A 21,042-nucleotide genomic window follows, 5' to 3' on the forward strand; every position below is an offset into this window, starting at 1 on the left:
GTTCTGTCTTTAGTTTATTCATATGTTCTCTTTCCATCTTTCTTTTGTTTGTTCGTTCTGTTTTTGTGTTCATTCTCTTTCTTTAATTCTCTTTCTTTCTTTCTTTCGTTTGTTCTCTTCTGTTTATTCATGTGTGTGCCCATGTGTGCATGTGTATTTTCTTGCTGTCATCCTTACAACAGCAGCATTACTATTTCCCTGAATGATTTCCTCTGGTTCCTGTGTCATCAGTATATCCTCTCCATTTCCACAACATCCTGCTGAGTGCTGCAGCCTCTCTGGATTGCTGATGCTCTAATATAGACACATTACACATACAAGCCTGTCTTTTACAGCAGGATATCTGCATTCACACTCTGCTTGGAAAGCCATGGAACTATTGGCATTGTGCTCGATGGCTAATTGGTTTCCTCCTGCAAGTTAGGCTTCAAGAACACAACATTTTCAAGTGTTTAAGCACAAAATATATTAGTCATCAAAGACATGTAGCTTTATGGGGTTAAACTGTAAGATTAATTCTTTTGGTTTTCTGCTACCTCTTTTCTCTCTCTCTGCTCTCTTTTATCTCTTTATCGCTCTCTTTCTCTCTCTGTCTTTCTCAGAAGAGGCACTTTGTTGTCTGGGAGCAGGGCATTAAGACTGTTTTGGCAGCAAGCTGTGGTATTTATCACTCTAAAACAAGAGCCCTCATTTAGAGACACTGAAGAATTGTGAGACAGAGAGTAGAGAGGAAATAGACATAAACACTCACTCGGTTGTGGATTGTACAGCATTTAGTTCCAGTCCTCTAATATGACAGGAAAGGAGGCGTTCCAAGTGTGCTGATATTTAGTATAACAGCACTGGGATGCTTCACTGTTTTGTCACTCTGCTTTTTCCTTGTTTGTGGCATTCCAAACAGGCTTAAAGTCTGTGCATTTGCATTTCGCAGCGACACACTACGGTTGATACAGCTTTTGGAACTGTTTTCGTTAGCGGAGAGAGATTTGAACAATGTATTTATCATGTCTAAAAATGTAAGGTACTTCTTGTTTATAGAACCTTTTGTATAAAAGCAATATCACACATTGTTCTAAATATGGGTTGTAAATCAGCCAAAGGGACAAGCCTGCAGGTAATTAGAGCCGTGCTGATATTCAGAACAACAGCACTGCTCATGCGATATTGCTTAATTAACTCCCTATCTGACATTACAACATTTAACAAAAATGAAAGTTGACACAGACACACACACACTGAAATACACAAATCAGCTGCACTTTAATACAGACGCGCACACTTATGTACACACACAAATCAGCTTTATAACAAATACTTTGAGAATACTTTCTCAGGTGACTTTTTAAATTGTCTGTTTGGAGTGGAAGCCATTCACAGTGTTTTGTTTGAGCTTTCTTTGCTTGGCATTACAATATTAACTCTTATTTTCCATTCTCCAGATTTTTCCATTGCGAAAATCATTCATCCATTGACAAGCCTGTCCAAATTATCACAGTATTATTATTTAGATTCTGTCAAGCAGCTGTCTATCAATTCTTTTGCAAATATGCATGTAGAACATGGTAACACTAACGTTCTTTTGTGCTTGACTGGCCCCAGAGACCCTAATGATTTACATGTAAAAATATTTTTTACGAGTACTTTTAAAATTAACCTCACATGTTTCCTTCTAATTCTTTACATATGGTCTTCCGAGCTTATCTAAACAATTTAGACTAATGTATTTGAAGCCTTAACCCTCTTAATTTATCACTAAGTAGACATGCATTTTTCAGAAATGTGACTGGTATCCATTTTAGTGAATACTGTTTCTGTATGGGGTCAATTTGATGCAAGAAAAGGACATTTTGTCTCAGTTCTCATACTAATAGCAAAATATAGCAAGTATCAACCGAATACATCAATGTTGTTTTTGAGCTATTAAAAAAAAACAAAGCATGAGGTAGGATAAATTCTATGATTTTGTCCTTAGTCTATCATTATTCTTGTACCATTATTCTCTTTTCAAGTGATGCAAATTTGTCTTAAGGTCATGCAAACTTGCAGTATTCACAATATTCACAGTATTTGTCTTTTGGTTATTTGAGTCCAACCTATCTGGCCTCTTGGTTCTGAAACATTAATGATGATTAATTAAAAAAGATCTGTCCAGTAGAATCAAATGACAGCACAGGTCTGCTCATCCTGACAGGGTTGTGTCTCTCTCAGCAGGCTCTTTGTGTGGATGGCTGTATTTTTATATGTTTGCTCTTATTTCTCCTGTGCTGTGCGTATGCTGTGCCAAGTGTCATGTATCATACTAACAGTCTGTCCTCTGTCTCTCTGTTGTGTGTTCTTGCAGCTCCAGAGCTTGAGTCATAATGTGATCTTCACACTGGACTCACTGTTAAAAGGCGACCTCAAAGGCGTGAAGGGGGTGAGAAATATTTACAGATCTTCTCTCATAGACACAAGCACATAGGTGGAATACAAATGGGTAGTTGACATATACAGTCACATGCCACATAATGTCCATGAGCTTTTATATATTCACTATCAACATTTAAGGTGAAAATGAAACAGAATGTTTAAGGGAAATTGTATATTTCAGACCCTTCTTTTATTCTTTCGAGTTTTTCATAATTTTAATCACATTTGCCTTCACAAGTTTATTTTAAATGCATTTTAAAAGAACAAATATTCCATGTAGTCCTTGTAGAAGTGTAGTTTTACAACATCTGTGTACACCAGCTCTATTCCTGTAAATAGATTCATGATTCAGTCACTAGATTAGCAGACCACAGTTCTAATTTAATATGCAGTCTGAAACTGTATTTGAGGGCAGGTGCGGTTATCTCTTATGTCTTACCTATCAGATGACCAGCAGTTGGTCTACCACACCAGCAGCCAATCAGAGCCCGCTAATGGATCTCTGTTACCGCAAGTCACTCTAATGGCCATTAGTCCTGACTGTGATCAGTGCTTATCTTATTGGTGCTCTAGATATCAATCATAATAATGATGTGATAAGGCTGTCACGGTACTAATGTACTGTTTACCATGCTGCTTAACCCTTTCATACGTACCGTTAATAACTGGTCCCTGCAAAGTAGCGTCACACATGTGTTTCTGCAACAGCCAGTTACGTTACATGCTGCCAGATTCAAATCGGCTTTCGTGCCGACACAGGCTGCACTGGTCAAGCATCTGTTATTTATATTCACTCAAACAGTTAGTCATACAGTCTTTTAAACCACAGAACAAGTTTATTTTATATACATACATCCAACTCGTCACCAAAGTACCATGCTAAAAAGTTTACTGCTCTTGTACGCACAGTCAATACATCAAAAGCGATCTTCCTCTGATGCGTGCTGCCATTTGTTTACATTAGTAGCAGTTGTCACTCATCAAACAAACAGCTACTCAAAGAGTCTTTTCAAGCACATAATATGTTTATTTTATGTAACAAACAGACAAATTGTCACCAAAGTACCACGATAACAGTTCACAGCTTGTATATGCACAGCCATCATATCTAAATGTGATCTATGCATTCAGCCACGTCTGCTGATTAGTAGGGCTGCAACAAATGATTATTTTGATAATCGACTAATCTAACGATTATTCGACTATTCGGGCAATTATTGCAACGATTAATCGTTAGCTTTTAACTGACTATTCAGCTTGTACCTTGACTTAAAAGGTTGTAATAAACGTGCTTACTAATAATAAAGAGGACAAAATCATCTTTTAAAAAATCCTCTAGATGACATTAACTGAATTAAAGGAAAACAAATATTTTTATTAAGTTTAATTCAGTAAAAAAAAATTCACTGCAAAAAATCCTGTTTTAATCAAGTGTTTTGTCTCGTTTTCCATTAAAAATATCAAACTCCTTAAAACAAGATACATGGGGGGCCTGGGTAGCTCAGCAAGTAAAGACGCTGACTACCACACCTGGAGTCGCAAGTTCGAATCCAGAGCATGCTGAGTGACTGAGTTAACACAAGGGTTAACTTCCCTGTGGTCGCTATAATGTGGTTCTTGCTCTCGGTAGGTTGCGTGGTGAAATGTGCGTGGATGCTGCGGAGAATAGCGTGAAGCCTCCACATGCGATAGGTCTCTGCAGTAACGTGCTCAACAAGCCATGTGATAAGATGCGCGGATTGACGGTCTCAGATGCGGAGGCAACTGAGATTCGTCCTCTGCCACCCAGATTGAGGCGAGTCACAATGCCACCAAGGGGACCTGGAGCGCATTGGGATTTGGGCATTCCAAACTGGGGAGAAAAGTGGAGAACCCCCCCCAAAAAAAAACAAAACAACATATTTAGATTTGCTTTCAGAGAATATATCTTGTATATAAGTGTATTCTGTCAGTGCAGTAAAGTCAAAATATAATTATATTCAAGATCTAGTCTCTGAAAGCATGTCTAAATATATGTTGCTTCAGGTAAATGTATCTTGTTTTAAGGATTTTTTGATATTTTAAAATATTTAAATATGCATTATATTCAATATTCTCATAACAAATTTTTCTTCTGCAATATACACTATATTGCCAAAAGTATTCGCTCACCCATCCAAATAATTGAATTCAGGTGTTCCAATCACTTCCATGGCCACAGGTGTATAAAATGAAGCACCTAGGCATGCAGACTGCTTCTACAAACATTTGTGAAAGAATGGGCTGCTCTCAGGAGCTCAGTGAATTCCAGCGTGGTACTGTGATAGGATGCCACCTGTGCAACAAGTCCAGTCGTGAAATTTCCTCGCTACTAAATATTCCACAGTCAACTGTCAGTGGTATTATAACAAAGTGGAAGCGATTGGGAATGACAGCAACTCAGCCACGAAGTGGTAGGCCATGTAAAATGACAGAGTGGGGTCAGCGGATGCTGAGGCGCATAGTGCCAACTTTCTGCAGAGTCAATCACTACAGACCTCCAAAGTTCATGTGGCCTTCAGATTAACTCAAGAACAGTGCATAGGGAGCTTCATGGAATGGGTTTCCATGGCCGAGCAGCTGCATCCAAGCCATACATCACCAAGTGCAATGCAAAGTGTCGGATGCAGTGGTGTAAAGCACGCCGCCACTGGACTCTAGAGCAGTGGAGACGCGTTCTCTGGAGTGACGAATCACGCTTCTCCATCTGGCAATCTGATGGATGAGTCTGGGTTTGGCGGTTGCCAGGAGAACGGTACTTGTCTGACTGCATTGTGCCAACTGTGAAGTTTGGTGGAGGGGGGATTATGGTGTGGGGTTGTTTTTCAGGAGCTGGGCTTGGCCCCTTAGTTCCAGTGAAAGGAGCTCTGAATGCTTCAGCATACCAAGAGATTTTGGACAATTCCATGCTCCCAACTTTGTGGGAACAGTTTGGGGATGGCCCCTTCCTGTTCCAACATGACTGCGCACCAGTGCACAAAGCAAGGTCCATAAAGACATGGATGAGTGAGTTTGGTGTGGAAGAACTTGACTGGCCTGCACAGAGTCCTGACCTCAACCCGATAGAGCACCTTTGGGATGAATTAGAGCGAAGACTGCGAGCCAGGCCTTCTCGTCCAACATCAGTGTCTAACCTCACAAATGCGCTTCTGGAAGAATGGTCAAAAATTACCATAAAAACACTCCTAAACCTTGTGGAAAGCCTTCCCAGAAGAGTTGAAGCTGTTATAGCTGCAAAGGGTGGGCCGACGTCATATTAAACCCTATGGATTAAGAATGGGATGTCACTTAAGTTCATATGCGTCTAAAGGCAGATGAGCGAATACTTTTGGCAATATAGTGTAGCTCTAAAGTGAATGAACATTATTTTAAAGGAGTTTTAGATATTTATATTGGAGAACAAGCCTAAACAACAACAAATCAAACAAGTATTTTGTTGCAGTGTATAATGGTGCGAAGACTGCCCGCTCTCACCTTTTTGTTCACATCGATCCAACTTTAACTCTCAAAAAACTCTATTCTTAATAATGCTGCATATCACCGATTTTCTTCACGGTAAGATACACACCGCAACACGTATGTATTATGATTCACTACGTGACGAGCCATCACGTTATAATCTAGCTGCAGCATGTGTGCATGAGGGACGGGCTTCCCCGCGCCAGAGTGCGCTTTAGCCGGGTGCAGTCTCAATCTCTCTGCCTTCACATGACTCATAGAAGCGGCGCTGACTGCACAGAGAAATGCCAGTTTTGGAGTTTATACTTATTACATGACCTGCTTCCTTATTATTTGAACTTTAAAAAAGGATGCATTAAAGATATAATGGCAGAGTGTTTCCTTTAAAGGCGCTCTGACATGCAAGTTTTGCTTAAGGGAACGGCAGCTCCGGCTCTGCTGTATTTCACAACGAGAGTGCTTCTATATTTAGTTATTTGGTATTTTTGTATAATTCCCTCATACTTTGCGATCTACATCACCTGAAGCTGTTTCGAAAGTTTAAGGTGCATCTGGAATGTGAGCTGTGTTTTCTTCCTCTCCTCAGTCAGGTGAGCTGCAGTGTTCCTCTCGCGTGCTATCATTAGTTTCATATCTGATCTCATGTTGCATTAAGTGATCAAACGGCTATTCGACAACGGAAATTTTTCTTGACAATTTTTATTGCCAACGTTGTCGATAACGTCAACTAATCGTTTCAGCCCTACTGTGCAGATGCAGTTTTCATTCACACAAACGGCAACTAAAACAGCCTTTTCAGGCAAATAATACATTTGTTTTTTGAAACAGACGGCCCAACTATCACAAAAGCACCACGATAACAGTTTAAAACTCGTATTCTCACTGTGAAAACATGCTGATCGAGTGTGATTACCCAGTGCACGCAGCCAAGTCTGTTTACATTAGCGCTTGTCACTCACACACACACACACACACACACACACACACACACACACACACACACACACACACACACACACACACACACAATGTCTGAGATGTCAAACAGTGCATAGGCATACCGGACTGCTGATATTATTTGTTCATTTGTTTTTACAGCTATAAAAATGAAATAAAACAAAAACAGTGCAGCAGACATAACCCATTTGTTCACATGTTTACTATATTATATACATTATATTTTATGACAGTAAAAAAATTAAATACTCTTCTACGCTGCCCCCTCTACCGGCTGTGCAGTGTCACATGCAAAAATAACTCACTCCTGATGCAGATGACCTTTTTTGGGTTAAAACACTACCTCACTCTCTGTGTTTGTCACTGGATCTATTGTGAACATGAGGGACTCTAGCTGCTGGCTCATTCTGTGTTTTTCCCCTTTTTTTCTCCAGGATTTGAAAAAACCCTTTGACAAGGCCTGGAAGGACTATGAAACTAAGTTGTACGTTTGCTTGTGTGTGTTTGTTCAAAACATGTTAGAAGTTACCGATTACTTTGTGACTGTGGGCTGATGAAATTATCAGATGCATTTTGTAGCAATATAATTGCATGAGCAAAAAACTTGAGCAAGGATCGTTTTCCCCCGCAGATGTAATACTAATTACTGCCAGTTCAGATTGAAGACCACATGAAATGGCTCAATGAACACATTTTTTCCCCCCTGTGTTGATGTATTTCCTGTTGAAATAGGAAGTTGGGGCAGAACAAATCGTGAGGTTTTCAAAAAAATATATGCTGTTTGCTGTTGCTAGTAAGAAGTACATGGTGTAAGGGGGAGGGACAGACTCATTCTAGAGAGCATTTTATTGGACAAAATGATCAAGTTATGACAAGTCTGTACATTTTAAATGTGTACATCTGTTAAAAATTCATTTTGTCAACTTTTAGGAGTACACTAGCATATAAATGGGTTCAAAGCTAATAGACATGGACTAAAAGTGATAAAACTCCCAATTTTGATTTCATAAGGTCTTATATTGAATACACAAACATGTATTGCTGTTTATGGTCACATTTCTTTTATACTCTTAGTACCAAGATTGAAAAGGAAAAGCGTGAACATGCCAAGCAGCACGGCATGATCCGAACAGAGATCACTGGGGCGGAGATTGCCGAGGAGATGGAGAAAGAGAGGTGGCTCTTCCAGCTACAGATGTGTGAGGTTTGTAGCACTGTCAGTCTGGTTAATGAACCGGCCCACTTCACCTGAAACATTCAGAATGGTTTTATTTATTTTATTTCTTTTTTGGAATAATGTGCACTCAGGAATACCATAAAATACACTTGGGTAAACAAACTATAATATATATATATATATATATATATATATATATATATATATAGAATGAATCACCCCCTTTGTATGGCAGTAGGGGGCAGTCAGCGCAACTCCAGCTGCACAGGCAACACACCTGGTTGAACCAACAAGCAATCTTCCACATATGCGCTTTTATTCTCAAAGATAGCTTGACTGAGCACAACAGAATGCAGGGATCTCGAGATGCATTAGTCAGTGTTTCAAACATTTTACTTGACACAGCATTGTAAAAACACAGTGCTCATGACTAGAGATGCTGAAAACTAGTGAAACACGACACAACCAAAGTGAGATGCTTCAAAAGCATCTGTCTGACACTTGAGTACACAGACCAACAATTAAAAATAGCTCAGAGGGACGTAGGTCAATAATAGGGTTATGCTTAATAATATGGAAATAAAACAAAATATATTTTGACACTTAGAAATGCTTAACTGCTTATCTGAATTATAATATTTATTATATTGTATTTATAATTATTTTAATTGTTATATACTCAATTATTTTAATTTGGGGGCTTTTTTTGTGAATATTGATATGCGATTAATTGTGATTAATTCAGTAATTAATCTCCACAGCATATAATTAATTTGATAAAAAAATGTAATCGATTGACAGCCCTAATTATTATTCATTTCATTTTCAGGATATTGACTTATTTTGTTAGTGAAATGCCAGTAGAGGTTTTTTTTTGTTGTTGTTGTTTTTCAAAATAGGTAGTACTTTTGGTGTGGTTTTGTGTTTAAGCTGCGTCACCTTAAGTATAACCAGGTGCTGCTAATAATGACCTCTCCTGGTCAATCAGTTTTTAGAATTCTATTTACCAGCTCAGTTGAACTAAATTACATCTTTAGTCATCTTCATTTCTCCTACAACACAAAAGCCTCTTTTACTTTGGCCATGTGCAACCAGAGAGAGATTTACATTATCACTTGTCATCTGTATTTTGCAGTAGTCTCTATTAGACATTATAATCATTCAGTCACCAGCATGAGTTTACTTGTAACAGGTATCAACAGGTTTCGTTAATGATATCAATATTCCAAAACCACTGCCAATCAGAGTCCTCTAATGGGTCTATTCCAGTTATCACTGTTTTAGTACTGATTCACATCAGCAGCTGTTGTGATTGGGACTTATGATATAAATCAAAATCATTACGTAAAACTGCAATCTGCTAATGATATCTGTTTATCTTGTATGAAAGATGTCTTCCCTTAGCACTGGAGCAGATGGCTCACATTATTCTAGAAAGGTTTGTTTAGTGCCATGACAACCATCAGTGTCTTTTTTGTTCCATAGGAAGGATAGCTATATGGGTACTTTTAATAAATAGTGTGTGTAAGTAGAAGTTATTCTAATTTGAAATGATTTCACTTTGCATTAGAGATTTGTGGGAGGTAATGTCATTTATGATATTGCATCCCGAGTAGTGGCTTTAGAGGGGTTAGGATATCACCTAGCGGGAGAGAATATAGGGAAATTATATCTGCAGTAAATGCTCTGTAGTAAGTGTGCAATGTTTTTCTCTGCTATATGAGAAACGGCTGATAATCAAGGCTGAAGGCGCAGTCACATTTACCTTTGCACTGTGAAATTCCCAGGGCGAAGAAGGCGTGGGCAGACGCGTGTGAAACCAGAAAAAAACTGATTGTCAAGCAGTTGCTTTTCAATGTTGCACTTTAGACTCTGGGAGAGTGAAGTTACTAAGAAATCTGTGCTAAAATGATATCCTTGTCTATTGTGATTATTTAGTGTAGCTGTGTATGAAGTACTGCTCACACCGAGGTCCTGGCCAAACCAAAACACTACCTATTGGTTAAATGTGACCATGCCTTAAGCCTTTAATTATTTTCCAAATGGAGCTGAATCATTTGGAAATTGGGTATTCATATTTAATTGACCATTTGACCATACAGTAGTTTCTATAAGAATATGAGGAACATATTCTGTTATTGTAACAGAAAATCTATGACTGTAAAATCTCACATAGACACAGGCATGGTGTAAAAGCACAAACAAACACTTCTCTCACTTACTTTTGTAGTGTTTTACATCCCTTTTCGGTGTTTCCTGGTGGTTCCACTCTCTCTCTCTCTCTCTCTCTCTCTCTCTCTCTCTCTCTCTCTCTCTCTCTCTCTCTCGGCAGTGAATATAATTTAAGGAAACTAAATGAAAAGTACAGTTGAATCATTTTTTGCTGATGCCGTAAGATGGCTCATTCAGAGGAAATGTTAAGGAAACCGCAGACTCATACATTATACGAAACAAAGATATACACATTTAAACTTCATTAGAAAACTATTCATATTGGTGTACTTTGTCACAATCTGTGGCAGAAAGATTATGTACAAATACATGCGCACACTCTGAAATAAGCTGGATGTGTGCCATTTGACCCAAAGATACATTCAAGCAAACTTGGAGCCATACGGGATGGATTATTTCTGAGCATGTCCAAAAAAAAATTTTGCTGCCAGGACGTTACAAGATGTTCAGGATTGTTCCACTTTTAGCTAAACCAGGATAAAAAAAGATGTTGAGTTGATTTGCTTTGTGTTAGTAGATTTGTCATTAAATTTTATTTTCATATGTTTAGGAAGAGCAGTAAAAGGCATGATTTTGGAAACACCTTATAATAAGGTTCTATTCGTTTACATTACTTAATGCATTAGGTACTGTATCATGAATTTACAATGATTTTTAACAGCAGTTTTAAAAAAAGAATCTTGGTTAATGTTAATTTATCAAAATACTACTATTTTTAGTTCATAATGCATTAACTATTGCCATACAACAATATGAAGTATTGTTATTTGTTAGTCCATGTTACAGTAACTATTTTGTTAATGTTAACAAGTACAACTGTGTTACCATGATTTTTCTTTATATTAGTATATTTAACTATTATTCCTTAAGGTTTAACACGATGTTCTCGTAAGAATGGAGTTGGCACTAAGACCTGATTTCAGATCACATTAATTTATAACTGTTTGATTTTTGACTGTTTGGTATTTGCTAACAAAACTCTGTCTGTTTTACAGTACCTGATCAAAGTGAACGAGATAAAGACTAAAAAAGGAGTTGACCTCCTTCAAAACCTGATCAAATATTACCACGCACAGTGCAAGTAAGATGTGTTTTACATAGACAGAAGTTCGTATTAAGTATATGCATATGAAGCATCTGCATGTTGTTTCTGTATTCAAAATAAATTGACTAATGATCGACAAGTCTATTCCTACATGAAACGCATCCATTAAGGTCATTTTGAAGCAGTCTGTTTAGTTTGTAGAACTGTCACAAATAATCTGTATTTGACCTGAGAGGAAAGCATTAACAGTCAAAACTGAAAGTGTTATTGATCTATGTAGCCTTACAAGTGAAAAAGTGGTGAGCTGAGTAAATGAACTGAAAGTGTTGCGTTCTCTTTTTCTCTCAATGTCTAAAGGTTAAGGATATTCTGAGCTAGTGTTGCCTTTGACCTGTAGATGTATCAGCAGAAACATGTCCGATTGATTTCTGCAAGCTTACCTTGCACTTCAAGGCTTGGATATTCCATCATTCCATCAATCTTTAGTTTTTCCTAATGTACTTTATGTTTTGCTAAGGTCACTTAAATGCAGAATAATGCTTTAACATCAGATTGGTCCTGATGTGCTGCCTCAATGTCCGTAGTATTTAAAACTGGCCATTCCCACTACAGTTACTCATTAAACAACATGTTTTTACTGGTTAATTTAAAACTTTGAATGCCTCAGAGAGCTAGTTTTGCTTATTAGAGACAAGTACCAGAGTACTTTTGCAATAAATTAATGAGCTTATGAGCTAATTGAAATTTGACATGTCATGAACTCATGTTCATAAGTTTTTTTTCTGATGACAAGACTGTGAAGTTGTCTATTTTCTATAACTTTCATGGAAGAAATGCATGACCTCTGTTGAGAGCTGTTTGAAAATGTTATTTCTGTGTTGTTTTTGTCAGCTTTTTCCAAGACGGCTTAAAAACAGCAGATAAACTCAAGCAATACATTGAGAAGTTAGCAGCTGATCTTTACAATGTATGTATCACACACACTTCAACCTAAAATTATTGTATTTGTGAACCCTTTTCACATCTAAGTGAACATAAAGGTTGTTGTATGGTACTCTAGTTTCCTTTGCTGCAGTATAATTTGTGTTTATTTGTAACAAGTTCCTTTTCTTTGCGTGTGGTTTAGATAAAACAAACACAAGATGAAGAGAAGAAGCAGCTCACAGCACTAAGGGATCTTATTAAATCTTCTCTACAGCTGGACCAAAAAGAGGTAGGCAGACAGTTTGGTGTGCCACAAGGCTCTGTCTTAGAACCAATGTACTTTCTGGATTATCTGCCCAAACTAGTTTGTAATGGCTTATTTGGAGTTATAATATTTTTCCAAAGGTGATTATATTTACATATGCATGTCAGAGTAAATGTATTCAGTATTTAAAATGTGTTCCACTTAGATGAATGTCACAAAAACATGCCCAGATCTCATTAATTTAATAAAATGTTCTTTTAACAAAGTAATATTTCTTATTTCTTTATAATGATTTTGGGGTGAAATATGACCTGGACATGTTCTTGACAGGTGTATTTACATATTAAGGATGCACCGATCCTATACCTGGATCTGTATCGGCTTCTATACTCGTGTTTTTAGGCAGATTGAGTGTCGGTCTGACGAGACCGATCCAGATACAATACTGTGTGTAAGTCATGGTCATTATTGTCAAGCTCCAGAAATGACATAAAAGACCCATAAAAGCACAATTAGGTGGTTTTCACACTGGGCACATTTGCTGCGGTCCGAATCCGTGCACGATTTCTCAGCGCCCCCAGTTTCGTTGGTCTGGTTTCAGACTCTCATACGCTTTTGTCGAACCCCGGTGCTTTTCCGTCATCAACTTGTGACATCACAAATGTACACGTGATGGAAAGCACAACGCGTGTTGCTATATTTGTGTTTTTTATTAATTTGGTCTCATTATGCACACCAGAGTGAACGGAACTTGCGACTCTGTGTATCGCATGCCGTAATTCAGCAGTTGTACATGTCCAAGAGAAGGTGACTATGTCAAGTTTACTTCCTGAATATGTGTGGACCTATTGGAGCATTGGTTGCTTTCTCACTAATGGGAACTGTGCCACAGTTCTATTGCAACTGAGATCAGACCACCTCCTATATATAGTCATTCCCAGTCCTCAAAACAGCTTTCACATTACCTACTTTTCATGTGAACCGTGCCCTGTTAGGACTAAACTGCCAGTGTGAAAGCCCCATTTTAGTAATCTATATGACTTGTAAATTTTTTTTCAAAGTCCAGATACAATGTAAAAAAAATCTTTTCTACTGATGGTTTTCACTGGAATTACTATAAATGTTGCTTCTTCATTATTCAGTAGACTAGTTAAAGTTTTTCTAAACTTGGAGTCGCATTGGTAGAGGGAGAGCGGTATTGGTGCATCCATTACATATACTGTATACAAAAATAGTGTTCTAATTTGTTGCTTAATGCCACAACATCACATATAATGAAACCTGAAAAGTTTCACTTTGAAATATCTCTGTGGATCTAATGTAGAAACCCTCCCTTATGCTCAACCTGTACTGGGCAAAGTGTGAGAGGGAGTGCCCAGTGCTGTACCATGCTGGTAGCCAGTATGAAGTAGGGCTTGCTGGTAACCAGTGTTGTGCCCCACTGGTTACTCAGACAATAGTTGCTGGCTCTATGACCTTTTAATTTGGAAAATTAATAAACAAATAAATAGCAATATGAAAGTTATTGGATAAATGAATGTATATTTTTACTGAGTACATTTATTTACAATAATGCTCTGGTGACTCTGGTTCAGTTAACCCGAAGATGCAGCTTAAATTTGTTTTTGCAGATTAGTGTTAATGCACTTAATGGGTTCATTTAAATGGCTCAGCATTACCAGCGCGCACAGAAACACAGTCCCCTCTAGTTCTATGATATGCAATTCACACCCTCTCCCATGTCTTTCTCACTTGCTGCCTATGTGGACTGAAGTCTAGAAGAGTAAGTGTGCTGCATGCAGTGTGTTTGCAATGGAGATCATTGTGTGTGCAAGTAAATAAGTGGATATCAGATAAAGCTGATGTTTTTAAAAGGTTGCGAATAGATTCAAAACAAAAACTTAATGTGCTACTATATTGAATTTAGAGATTTTGCATGAATGTCCAGGGCTCAACAGTATGTGTTTTTACTTCCCAGCCAGTGCTTTCACTGGTCCAGTATCAAAATATGATATTATAAAAATATGGAAAAATATCTATATATTCGTATTTAATATAGATTGATATTGTGGATTAAACTGTATCTGTTTGGAGTGGTGCTTAGGTTTTTGTGTGTGTGTGTGTGTGTGTGTGTGTGTGTGTGTGTGTGTTTGTTTGTGTGCTGGAGCAGGACTCTCAGAGCAAACAGGGTGGCTACAGTATGCACCAGCTACAGGGAAACAAAGAGTTTGGCAGTGAGAAGAAAGGATATCTGATGAAGAAGAGTGACGGGTAGGAGCTTTTACACACACACACACACACACACACACACACTCTCTCTCTCTCTCTCTCTCTCTCTCTCTCTCTCTCTCTCTCTCATTTAGATGACCTTTACAGATGTTTATGTACCACTGTAGTCAAAATGAGCTCTCACACTTTGCTATAAATAATGTTACATGGTGTAATGCAGGGTTCCTCAATAGGTGGCCAATGAGAGACAAATGTTGGGCCTGCACTAAAAGCCTGTTCACACCAAATCCGTTACATTTTTGTGAGAGAAACTTCAGAGGAAATTTCTGAAGCATGCATTCAGAATGAATTTAGAATGATGCATTCTAAGGAGTATATGATCTGTGTTTTTTAATGCGAGTGAGACGAGTAAAGAGCGCTGTTGCATAAATATATGTCCTATTTATATTTGCATGTGTATTTTGCTACGAGTATATCCCAAATGGACTCCCAAAGTCAACTACTCTTTATAATGTCTGGATTAATGCCTGGATAATATAACACAAGATACTGCGATACAAATACACATGGAATAGTGGACATAAAGAATAACATTGTACAGAATAAAATATAATGCATAGCCTTATATAAAAAATAATTTATAAGAAAGCACTGGCTTATGGTCTTTATTGAAATTATTGCAGTACTATGTTATATTATCCTTAAGAACAATAACAATATTAATGCTAATAGGTCTAATATTTGAATCGACAGTTATGGAAAGTGCAGGGAGTAGATCCCGTTTGGAGATGAGCAGGAAAAGTTGACTCGCATGGAGGACATGGAGATTCAGATTGTTCATTGAAGTTTTTTTTTTTTTTTTTTTTTTTTCCCAGCAGACAAAGTTGTGTAGTTTTGTGTATCAGTATACAAAAAAAAAAAAAAAAAAAAAAAAAATTTTTTAAATAATTGTTTGAATAAATAAAACAGGCTACTAATACTGAGAAAAAATAAACATAATCTGAATATTAATGCGTGATTCTTAATAATAAAAACAATAATAGTAATAATAATAACAATAATAATAATAGGGGCAACACAAACACTTTGTCATTACATTGAGGGCCGTGGCCTTTTGACTGAATTGTTGACTAGATTTGGCCCTTGGTGAAAACTAATTGGGGAACCCTGGTGTAATTGTTTTGTTGTAGATTGAGGAAGGTGTGGCAGAGGAGGAAGTGCTCGGTTAAAGGAGGCATTCTTACCATCTCTCATGCCACTGTGAGTAGAACCACATATACACTTTCTTACACAGGCTCTATTCAGTTTAAATCCATTTCTTCCTGTAATCAGCATTATAAAATGGAGATCTGACATAATCAGTGAAAAACTTTCATCAGTTTTCTGAACTTTGGCTGAGTGTCTAACAACCCAGACATCCCGCTCTCTCTGTTTAAGAGCCTATTGGGAAAATGAGCAACTGAGTATTGATCACTTTTATAGAATTTACTCATCCTAACCTTATTACATTTTGTAATTTATTTATTTATTTTTAGTATTGTTATATTTAGCAGTGGTGCTCTAATTAGCATACTGTGGGAAAAAAAAAAAAAAAAAAAATCCTCTTGGAAATGTTTCGTCTTTAAATTGATCCTCTTTAAAGAACCGGTGCTAAAGCCGTACACGTTCAGACAGACATCTTTGACAGTTTTATCGCATCTTGCGCTGTTTTTTGAGTGTCCTGCCATGAGTGTTACATCTTTAAGACACCGTATCAAGTTAAAAAAACATGTTGTGTGACTGCTGCATTTTCTTCCATTCCGTTGTTCTCTGTGGAGCAGTTTTTGAACTCAACAGCGCCTCCTATATAAAAGGGTGAGAAACGTGTCCGATCAGGGTCGAGTGAACTCAAAACCAGCTAAATTATTCAGTGCTTTATTTAGACCCTTCCTTAAGTCCTTTTTCTTTTCAGCTTTGATGTCCCGTTCCCTCTGTCTCACATTTCATTAGCAAAACAAACCGTATCCATTAGAGGTTGACCGATACGACAGATACGATAACTAAGCCGGAAGATAAGGCCGATAACCAATTAATCGGCAAATAATTTTTTTAAATAGATTTATTGAATGTTTAAAAAAAAAATCTTAGTCTTTCTTTACTGTGACAGGCACAGACGTAGAGGCTCCAAGAGTCAAAAAATTATTAAAATCACAGATGCAGTTTATTTTGCAACCATAATCCCAATGATAACCATAAAATACAAAATATTTGGCCCATAACATGGGACTTTAAACTGTAAACAAGCCCAAAATACACCAAGCACTCATATTTGGAAAAGTCTGTGCTCCCAGCTCATACAAACACGTAGACCTTCACAGCAGCGCCATTTTTTATTTTTGACAGGAATGACGACGAGGCTTTGAGGGACAGATGTACCATCTCTTCAATAGGCTCTACTGCAGTTTAAAGTGTTTTTGGATCGTTCTGCGAAAATACCTGTCCAAGAACATTCAGTAGACAAAAAACTCCAGACAACATGAGATCTAGGAGCGTTATACATCTTTACGCCGTGCGTGCCATTGAAGAGATGGCAAGTCTATCCCTCACAGTCTCATTTTCATTCACGTAAAAAATTAAAGATGCTGCTACTGTGAATAAGGTCTTTACAGGAAACAAAACATGCACTTTTGACAATAATCTACAATGAATTACAGTATAAACATTATACAGTAAACATTGTCATATAGGCTAATAAATACTGTATGATCAGTAATTCGTCAACAATAGGTTATCATTCATCAGCAATAAACCATCAGCGATCCTTTTCTCTTGGGACACCATCAGTCAAAATCAACATGAACATTAACATGCACTTATGATTTACGTATATGTGCTTAACAAAAAAAATATTATTAACAACTACTGAAGAAAATGTTCATAGCGTAACCTTATAAAAAGGACATTGATATCGACATTGATATAACGGTAAAACCGATATATCGGTTGACCTCTAGTATCCATAACAGTCAGTCTGCATTGGAATCTGACAGTTATGAAAGTGTAATTCCTTCCTGTGTGCTTGTGCCTTAGATTGTGTCTAGTTTTATATAAATCAGTTTTGATTCTTTCAGACTGTTTCATATATATTATAAGTGTTTTATGAAGATTACTGGTCTGACGATAAGTTAAAAAACTTTTAAAAACTGTTGCTGCATGGATGTTAGACTCAGTTTACACCTGGTATTTAGATCCGTTTCGGATCCGATCACAAGTAGTCAGCGCTAAATACAAGTGTAAATGGGGTCTGAAATGTTTTTTGATCGGATCACAAAAACCACATAGAAAGGTAGTCAAAAAGGCATGTGTCCACATCACATTTGAGGTGTAAACACTAATCCGTACTAATGCGTCCCGGACAGCAGTGAAGAACCACCCCTCACCAATCAACCGCTGCGCAATAACAAGAGTTTAAACTTTGCCAGTTACGAGCGGCTTTAAAACAAAACTGTCCGATTGGAAAATTTGAAATAGTGGATACATACACAAGCACGAGAACTTCACAGATCTTCTTTAGTGTGTCTGATATAAACATGCAGTGACACTGATGGGAAGCACACACATGGGAAGCTCAGCCAACACAGGCACTCCACTAAAATAACTGAGAATCTTGCGTTTGTGCTTAGATTAAATAGATTAAATATGGGTGAAACAGCACACCATTTTTTTCCTGCTTTCTTTGTCTTTTCTGACTTTGTTACATTTTAATGCCATGCAGTAAAACACTGACAAATTGATTTGATGTATGTTGTCATAATATCAGAGACCCTTCCCTTGAAATCTGATCATAAGTGGTTACAGGAGACGCATTTAAGCTACCAGGTGTGATCGGATCACCCAAGATGCATCTTAATACCAGGTGTAAACAGGGTCTTTGAAAAGGGATTCGAATGTAGTTAATCATGCACTTCTGATCTCTTGTCTTTCAGTCAAACAGACAGCCTGTCAAACTCAACCTGTTAACATGTCAGGTCAAGCCCAGCACTGAGGACAGGAAGTGTTTCAACCTCATTTCCCGTATGTCGTCAGACACCCACAGGGAGAGCTTTTTGTGGCAGACCAAATGAGTGATTTAATAGATTAGTGTTATGTGTTTGTTTACTTTACCATATTGATTCTTAGAAGAAAAATTTCAAATTCATTCTTAAATAGTTGTATAATAAATGTAAATATTAATTATGACTTCATTACTGTCCTCTGGTGTTTAATTAGTGTGTATCATTTCATGTTTATCTAGAAAGCTCATATTTGACTTATTGTCTGTTTCAGATAATCGCACATATCACTTCCAGGCCGAAGATGAGCAGGAATTTATGATGTAAGGATTTTTGTGGGAATTTGTATTTATTTAGTTTTTACAGTTTGGCTATATCTTTTCACAAGATGAGCCTTTTACATTTCTAAATACACAAACATTGTAATCTAACTTCTCTGTGAACTCTGTTATCTATAAGAAATGTTTTATATGCTGTTTATGGGATTTCCTCACTGTAATTTAACAATTATGAACAATTATAGTAATCTGCCTGGAGCTGTTAAAGTTTTATGAGAGCAAAATACCACTTTTTTATGACTTGATTCCAATATTTTTATAGCAAATTAGAATCCTGAAAATAGTTGTAGTGAGGTAATAGCAGATTGGCATAACCACAATGGACATTTTAACTCTCATTTAAGCCATTTAATGTGATGGGTTCTGTGTGCCTCTGTGGGGAGAAGTTTGTGAAGTGGCGTTTGCTTGTATTAAGTTGCCACTTTCTCATTGAGGTCATTGAGACCACAGTGACATATCTCAGAGTCCTTGACGCAAACACACTTCCACAAAAATCAAAACATCTACCCATCTTTTAACATGTTTTTAACTATGCCAGCATTGCTTCATACCCACACTACTAGTAGTACCACACACAAGTGTTTCCTGAACTGTTATTGTGATGACTGTATATTAAACTTTACCTGAGCTGAAAGCTTGCAGTCTGAATTGTATGTGATAAAGAATTCACATCTTTCAAGTTACCTGTCTAAATCAGTCGAATCCTACACTGAACAAACTGAATTGGTCATTGTGGTTACCGAATGATCTGACTCACATTCAGATCTGCAAGTCTTTGCTTTCAGTCATGTCCAATAGATAGATAGATAGGTAGAATGTGTACTGCATTGGACTGAACTGAATTGCTTGACATCATGGGAAAATCAAAAGAAATCAGCCAAGTTAGACAAGTATCTATATCCACAGTCAAACGAGTCCTATATCGGAATAACCTGAAAGGCTGCTCAGCAAGGAAGAAGCCACTGCTCCAATACTGCTATAAAAAAGCCAGACTACAGTTTGCAAGTGCACATGGGGACAAACATCTTATTTTTTGGAGAACTTTCCTCTGGTCTGATGAAACAAAAATTTAACTGTTTGGCCATAATGACCATCGTTATGTTTGGAGGAAAAAGGGTGAGGCTTGCAAGCCGAAGATCACCATCCCAACCGTGAAGCATGGGGGTGGCATCATCATGTTGTGGGGAAGATTTGCTGCAGGAGGGACTGGTGCACTTCACAAAATAGATGGCATCATGAGGAAGGAAACTTATGTGGATATATTGAAGCAACATCTCAAGACATCAGCCAAGAATTTAAAGCTCGTTGCAAATGGGTCTTCCAAATGGATAATGACCCCAAGCATACCTCCAAAGTTGTGGCAAAATGGCTTAAGGACAACAAAGTCAAGGTATTGGAGTGGCCATCACAAAGCCCTGACCTCAATCAGAAAATGTGTGGGCAGAACTGAAAAAGTGTGTGCGAGCAAGGAGGCCTACAAACCTTACTCAGTTACACCGGTTCTGTATGGAGGAATGGGCCAAAATTCCAGCAACTTATTGTGAGAAGCTTGTGGAAGGCTACCCAAAACATTTGACCCAAGTTAAACAATTTTAAGACAACGCTACCAAATACTAAATTTCTGACCCACTGGGAATGTGATGAAATAAATCATTCTGTCTATATTATTCTGACATTTCACATTCTTAAAATAAAGTAGTGATCCTAACTGACCTAAGACAGGGAATGTTTTCTTGGTTAATTGTCAGGAATTGTGAAAAACTGAGATTAAATGTATTTGGCTAAGGTGTCCTAGCTTCGGAGTTCAACTGTGGATAGATGGATGGATGGATAGATACATGTGTGGTACTGACTGATACATTGCGTCATTTTAGAATGAGTTTGTTGAGGGTGATATCACATCAGTAGAAAAGCTCATATAAAAACATGTGCCTTTGAAGGACCTCGTGAGACAGGCT

The 21,042-nt window shown here is 37.5% G+C and overlaps 1 protein-coding gene and 1 long non-coding RNA gene across 11 annotated transcripts in view; one reads left to right on the forward strand and one right to left on the reverse strand.

Annotated features, from left to right (window-relative positions):
- Nucleotides 1-21,042, forward strand: part of LOC127434722 (arf-GAP with SH3 domain, ANK repeat and PH domain-containing protein 1-like) — a 102,469-nt gene that overhangs the window by 53,365 nt on the left and 28,062 nt on the right. For 6 of the 10 annotated variants that reach the window (XM_051687654.1, XM_051687655.1, XM_051687649.1 and 3 more), the window contains 10 exons: nucleotides 2,342-2,416; nucleotides 7,278-7,327; nucleotides 7,918-8,047; nucleotides 11,248-11,333; nucleotides 12,189-12,264; nucleotides 12,424-12,510; nucleotides 14,654-14,757; nucleotides 15,906-15,975; nucleotides 18,681-18,768; nucleotides 19,021-19,069. In XM_051687654.1, the coding sequence (XP_051543614.1) occupies nucleotides 2,342-2,416; nucleotides 7,278-7,327; nucleotides 7,918-8,047; nucleotides 11,248-11,333; nucleotides 12,189-12,264; nucleotides 12,424-12,510; nucleotides 14,654-14,757; nucleotides 15,906-15,975; nucleotides 18,681-18,768; nucleotides 19,021-19,069 (815 nt within the window). The remainder of the gene's footprint in view (nucleotides 1-2,341; nucleotides 2,417-7,277; nucleotides 7,328-7,917; nucleotides 8,048-11,247; nucleotides 11,334-12,188; nucleotides 12,265-12,423; nucleotides 12,511-14,653; nucleotides 14,758-15,905; nucleotides 15,976-18,680; nucleotides 18,769-19,020; nucleotides 19,070-21,042) is intronic. The other 4 variants (XM_051687650.1, XM_051687657.1, XM_051687659.1 and 1 more) reach the window with 1 other exon arrangement.
- On the reverse strand, nucleotides 7,955-12,174 carry LOC127434759 (uncharacterized). Its single transcript, XR_007896080.1, has 3 exons — nucleotides 11,738-12,174; nucleotides 10,243-10,371; nucleotides 7,955-8,091 (listed from the first exon to the last, which is right to left on the reverse strand). It is a non-coding gene; the product is annotated as an uncharacterized LOC127434759 (long non-coding RNA).

The sequence above is a fragment of the Myxocyprinus asiaticus genome, chromosome 44, assembly GCF_019703515.2.
Source record: "Myxocyprinus asiaticus isolate MX2 ecotype Aquarium Trade chromosome 44, UBuf_Myxa_2, whole genome shotgun sequence".
NCBI lineage: Eukaryota > Metazoa > Chordata > Actinopteri > Cypriniformes > Catostomidae > Myxocyprinus > Myxocyprinus asiaticus.